The sequence below is a fragment of the Mauremys mutica genome, chromosome 9 (assembly GCF_020497125.1).
Source record: "Mauremys mutica isolate MM-2020 ecotype Southern chromosome 9, ASM2049712v1, whole genome shotgun sequence".
In the NCBI taxonomy this organism is placed as follows: domain Eukaryota; kingdom Metazoa; phylum Chordata; order Testudines; family Geoemydidae; genus Mauremys; species Mauremys mutica.
In genome coordinates, this window is record NC_059080.1 from 38,658,738 (window position 1) to 38,664,646 (window position 5,909).

At 49.6% G+C, this 5,909-nt stretch overlaps 1 protein-coding gene across 4 annotated transcripts; it reads right to left on the minus strand.

The window, feature by feature from the left end:
* Nucleotides 1-209: 209 nt before the first annotated feature.
* Nucleotides 210-5,677, minus strand: SLC25A53 (solute carrier family 25 member 53). 4 transcript variants are annotated; one of them, XM_045031151.1, is made up of 3 exons: nt 5,414-5,677; nt 4,390-4,474; nt 210-1,285 (listed from the first exon to the last, which is right to left on the minus strand). In XM_045031151.1, exon 3 carries the CDS (start codon nt 1,260-1,262, stop codon nt 348-350), a length of 915 nt encoding a protein of 304 aa, XP_044887086.1. In that variant the 5' UTR covers nt 1,263-1,285; nt 4,390-4,474; nt 5,414-5,677; the 3' UTR covers nt 210-347. The 4 variants fall into 4 exon arrangements, with proteins under 4 accessions (XP_044887086.1, XP_044887085.1, XP_044887084.1 ...); XM_045031150.1 differs by having other exon boundaries at nt 4,390-4,484; XM_045031149.1 differs by lacking the exon at nt 4,390-4,474.
* Nucleotides 5,678-5,909: the final 232 nt, after the last annotated feature.

The following is a 5,909-nucleotide window of genomic DNA, read 5'->3' on the forward strand; positions in this document are numbered from 1 at the left end:
ATCAGCCTTTTGCAGGCAGGGTTTGGCTCACTCCTGGTGGCCACAGAACACGAAACTCCAGATTATTAAAAGGCTGTTTAAAAAAACAACAACAACCAAGCAACTTTCTGATTGGTTAAGTCCCCTTGACCCTCCCACCTCCCCGAAGTTGCTCCTTGATCTTGAAAGTATGGCCTCAGAGAATGACCTTTGACCTGTAGGTTGGAGGTTTAGCTTGTGTGTTAAAGTTTTATTGACTATGAGCTTCAGGGCCTCTTTGTAAACAAGCGAAATCCCATTCAAAGTCCTCAGGGCTCTGAGACATGACACTAGACATGTCAGGGCCAATGGTTCTCTGGCCTCTCCCCTTATTCCTCCTGGGACTTCTGCCCTGTGTTCTCTTTCAGGAAGTCATGGATGGCAGTGGTGAGACCCCATGTCAGGCAGGACCTGAGGACAAGGAGGGAGCCGCCCCGATACAGAATGGTCAGCTTCCTCCCGTGTGACTCCCAGACAGACCACACAGACTGCCGGAGGCCAGGGAGATCCCTCCCCACAACCTGTGACTGCATGTTAGCAATGAGGACACTCAGAGGGTACAACGCCAGGCAAGTCACCGTCCCGTTAACACTGCCAGACACCAGGGCAGGGAGCCAGCTAGGCAAGCCCCTCGCGGCCAGGCCATCACGGAGGGGATCCTTAAAAGAGAAGTACAGTGCACTGCCCAGGCTGTTCCGCAGCAGGACGGGGCTGAGGCCACGGTAGTAGCCTACAATCAGCCTTTCCTTCAGACCATACGAGTTGAATTCCTGCAGGATGCTGCGGGTGTTTGGGAACCTGGCATCTTTCCGTCCATCTTGCAGGACATTCTGGACCCGCTCAAAGGGGTTCAGGACTAAGGCCTCCACTGAGCCAGACAGGAAGCCCGCTGTCCACCGCTCCCCCAGCGTGCAAGGCTCAGAAGGGTTGCTGGTGAGGAGAAGGAGCAAGCTGTCATAGGTGCCAAACAACAGGGTTCCCTGGAGCGTCTTGGACAAGAGTGGTGGGAAGAGGCCCCGGTAGAATCGGCGCATGCCCTCCTGGCGCAGTTGCTGTATGGCCTCCTGTATGGAAAAGGCATGGATCTGCTGGCGGAAGATGGTCTTGTAGATGGGGAAGGTCATAAGGGTAGAGAGGAAGCTGGAGGCGGCCCCTACATTGAAACTCCTGGAGCTCCACCTTCTCTCTTCCTCCTCCCTCCTCCTCTCAGGGTCTCCGTGCTGCATCCTGGCCTTGTCCCCCATTCTGAGACCTTCTCCTTTAGCCACTAGGATCAGGTAGAAAAAACCCATAAGAGTTTATAAGAAGGCTATGGGGCAAGTGAGTCAGAGTTATTCACCAGCTGGAAAGGTGTATTACTGTCTGGTTGACTAATTTGCTCCTACCTAGAACTAATTCACAAGAAATGACTCCTCTTCAAACACTGACCCCAGGCCACGTTGGAACACTCTGACTGCCCTGTCCCTTTGTCAGTGGGAGGAGTGATTTTCTGTCTTTCCTCCACCACCCACCCTGTCTTACCCCAGCTCTCTGCTAACATGAGAGCCACATTTTATCCCTCCTCTCCTAGGATGAGCACTAACGTTTCCTTATATACTTGTTTCCCCATGTTGGGGGCAAAGCTTCGTATGCGTTTTTCCAGCAGAGCTGCCTCATGGCAGCAGCCTGAAGTCCCAGCATGTACCTTTTGTTGCTCCCCCTTGTCTCTTTGTTATCAGCATCTACCCTATAATCAGCTGGAGCCAATTCATCCCCAAGAGAGAGACATCAATCCAATGGTCCTTTCTGTGGAGGTCTGGTATCTTATGTAGCTTGATAAGGTTTTGCAGTGTCTCTACCCCAGATTACCACTGCTCCTGTACCAACTACATGTGGCTTCCTAGAATCACCTCCATCAGGCAGTTTGTCCTGACAGAGCCCTGGGTCTGGCTGAAGTCTGTGCCAGTATAGGAAATGAGAGGCCTGGATCTCCATGGAGGTGGGTACTGTACAGTCACATCCCAGGGCACAACCCCTGTGCCATGGAAGCTAAACATTCCTTCCACGTGGAGCTAACCCAGGCATCTAGGGCCTCATCCGAAGCCCACTGATGCCTGGGGGAACTTTTCCTTGTACTTCAATAGGATTTGGATCAGGCCTCTAATTCCCAGCCTTTAGGATAGTGTGCATTAGGTTGTGGGGAACATATGGTTGAATCTGGCAGACTGGCTGTGGAGGGCCACATGGCAGACTCACTGCAGTTCCACGGTGCAGGTTGAGGGAACAGACATTGGGTGTAGGGGCTTCTTGCACAGCACCACTTGGCGACCTCCACCTGAGCAGTCCTGCGGCAGGGCACAGGCATGGGCAGGGCAAACACCAGCTCATTCCTTCAGCCCGGGGGCAATACTGCATTGCTGCCTCTCACATGGTAAGTGGAGCGGGGTTTTACCCCCACATTTCCCACTGCCTTCCCATTGTTTCCTTGTACTCCCCACCTGCCTGTTTCCATCCAATGTCTTGTCTTATACTTGGATTGGAAGTTCTTTGGGGCAGGGACTGGTCTGTTTGTCCAGCGCCTAGTACAATGGGGTCCTGGTTCAGGCCCTTGCGTCCCAGGCGCTACTGCGATACAAATAATGATATGAAGAAAGTGGGATCTTGTTTAAAGGCACTTTTAAAAAAATCACATCATGCAGCAGCTGCCACAACAGATTTCAGATCTAAGATGACATAGATACAATGAGCTCAGCATCATGGGCCCAACTCATCCCTGCTGCAACTCTATAGAAGTCAATGGAGGTTACCCCAGGGTGGAATTTGGCTCAATGCAGACTTTCCTTCTGGCTGTGGTGAAGCTCTGAACGGCCTAAGAAAAAGCTTTTGGTAGTAATCACTTCCTCTTATCTTCTGAGAGCTTACCTAGAAGCTTCCTGCAGTGATGGTGTGAGTCTTATTCCACAGGCTACCTGAGTGCAGTGAATTGGGAAGCTGATTTAAAAGGCTGCTGGGAACAATTGTATTGAAACAGAGCTCCCCTGCTGCACAGGTAACTTCAAACCATGCCTCCCCCCACCCCACCTCTTTTTATTTCCTTTCCACCGTGCCCAAGTTTTCAGAGAGACAACCCCTCTGCAAGGTGTCTCTGCTTTGAAGAGTCCCTGCCAAAGTGGCATCTTCTGACTCAACAGCTCTGCTCCATAGGAGTGGTCTGAGCCCCCTCTGCTCCCATTAGTGATAAAAACAAACCTGACTGGTTGCCACTCTAGCAGTTAGTAGGTAACTACATGAGTTCAGCACCATGGGTCAAACTCCTCCCTGCTGCAGCTCTGCTACAGCCAAGGGAGGTCACTCCAGGGAGGAAGTGGGCTGAGTGCAAGCTCTCCAGCAAGGGGAGGGGGAGATGCATTCCACTCCTCCCCAGGATTATTCACCATCCTGCTTAGGGAACCTAATTGTGCCATGACAGATACCAGTGACACACCTAGGCCCTGCTCCTGCAAAGACAGCTGCACAACTTCACACACATGAAAACAGACTCACTAAAGTCAGGTGAAGTCTTTGCAGGATGGGAGCACTTGGCAGAATCCCAGGGTGACAATGGCAGCACATAGCTGTCACATAGGGTGTGCTTCCAATTGTACATTCAGGGCAGGGACAGTTTCTCTTTCCATCCGCTCTCACTTCTCAGCCTGCATCTCAGCCATCTCCTGGATGGAAACAGTACAACCAAAGCCAAACTCCTGATCTTCCCTCTCAATCCATCTCCATAGCCTCTCCTCTGTTACTGATATCACTGCCACCATCCTCCCTGGGCCTGGATCCTCCTCCATTTCCCTACACATCTGGGTCAGATCCAAATTCTGCTGCTTTCTCCTTCTCAGCATCTGTCTCACCTACCATATTACTTTTACACACAGACACATGCGCCTCCCCTTCAGTTCATACAAAATGCAGCTGAACTCCTTTATCTCTCAAAAAAATCCCTCCACTGGACACCCCCCCCCCAATCTGCTACTGCATCAAAGTTAAACTTGTCAGCATCTCCAGCTTGTATAACTCTGCTCCCCCAACTTATACGACCATGTCAGGCTTCATGTTGCCCCCATGCCCACCTGTTTGTCAGCTTCTTGCACATGAAGCCAATGTTGTCACAGGCTGGGGAGCGGCTCTACTTTCTTTCCTCTAGGAATTTTAGTGGGTATTCTAGCCTTTCTACTTCTTTAGGCTCCTAAATCCCTCTGAGAGTCTGGGCCTCTGGCCTTCTTCCTCAAGGGTACCTAGGCATGGGGCAACCAAACTTCCTGTCCATAAGGCCCATACCCTATCCATATCAACGTCCCTCTTCAAAATCCCACTTCAGCCATGCAGCATATGAGGAATTTTGGTAACCTGTATATGAAGTCCCTCTTTTTGTTCTCCATCCTCAGTTGGTCTCTGTCTTTAGACCACGAGTTCCTTAGGCCTTCTTCAGGGTCTAGAAAATACTAGCACATTACAGGCTGTATCAAATAAATAGCGAATAAAACTGTGTGTTGACACTGCCCCAAATAATATCAGCTGAGGCTGCAGTCTTATCACCTGTGAAGATGCAAAGAGCTAGTAGATTTTGTGACTGGGGTAGTAAGTTGACTAAGATCCCAGACTGAGTTGTTTGGACTGCCAGATGCAGGGGAAAAGAACCATACTTTATTTATAAACTGAGCAAATTTGATCCAGACTCAATGCCACACAATGAATATGGACCCCACACAATGCCATTCTAACCTCAGCCTTTTCAGAGGGTCACAGAATAGGGTGACCAGACAGCAAGTGTAAAAAATCAGGAGAGGGGTCAGGGGTAATAGGTACCTATATAAGAAAAAGCTCCCAAAATCAGGCCCGTCCCTGTAAAATTGGGACATCTGGTCACCCTAATCACAGAACCAGTGTGGGGGAAGAGGATGGGGGAAGAGAAAGGGAAGTCAGATCCAGCAATGTTGGTGATCCCTTACAGTCTGATGCCACTTTCAGAAGTGCCTGGATAAGAAAGTTAATCTACATCGGACAATATATATATTTATTTTCACATGAAGCAACTGTCATCAAAGGCTGGGGAGGGGCTCTGCCTTCCTTTCCTCCAGGAATTTCAGATTGGGTATTTTAGTCAGACTGCTCTGCAAAAGGCAGATTTGAGGGCAGGAAAGCATAAAAACACCCATATAATTTTATGCACTAAATCGCTAAGAGGAGAATGTGCCGATCAAAAATCAAGGACTGATGAGGTTCACTTAGGATCATCTCTAGGAGGTTTGTTTAAAAGGGTCAGAGGGGACTTCAGTTCTTTAAGCAATTAAAAAGGGGGGGAAAGGTACATCACTAAGCCAAGGGGAGGCAGAAGAAACCCTCTTTTAGAAATACTGTACCAATATTTTACCTTGTGTTTATCCTCCAGCTGTTCCTGCTTTCCACACACATTGCCTCTCCCTCCTGGCTTGCTCTCAATTCATTCTCCTTTGCAGATGGTGAATGAGCTTTATTTTACCTTATGTCATTTGCAGCCCCTGAGAAATAGAGGGCTAGGTTACCACATCCTCTTTCCACAGAGACACCGCCCTGCCACAATCTCATTGGTTGCCCTCACTGCTACTCAGGAACATATCTTCAGCATTAGCCAGGGACAGGCATATTACAGCTTATCAACTGGGATGCTTTAGGGACTGAGGCATCAGCAAGAATAGCCGCAAGATCTCAGGGAGTTAAGCATACTGGAGCACAGCTGGCCAATGGCTGCTCAGGGGTGGGGTCGGGGAGCAGCATGGAAACCATTATATTACCTTGATTGTAATGCATTAGTTCACTCTCAGGGTTGCAGGGATTCAGCAGTACACTCTTCTTGTGTCAATTGTAGGCTGTGTTAGAGCTTGAGAGCC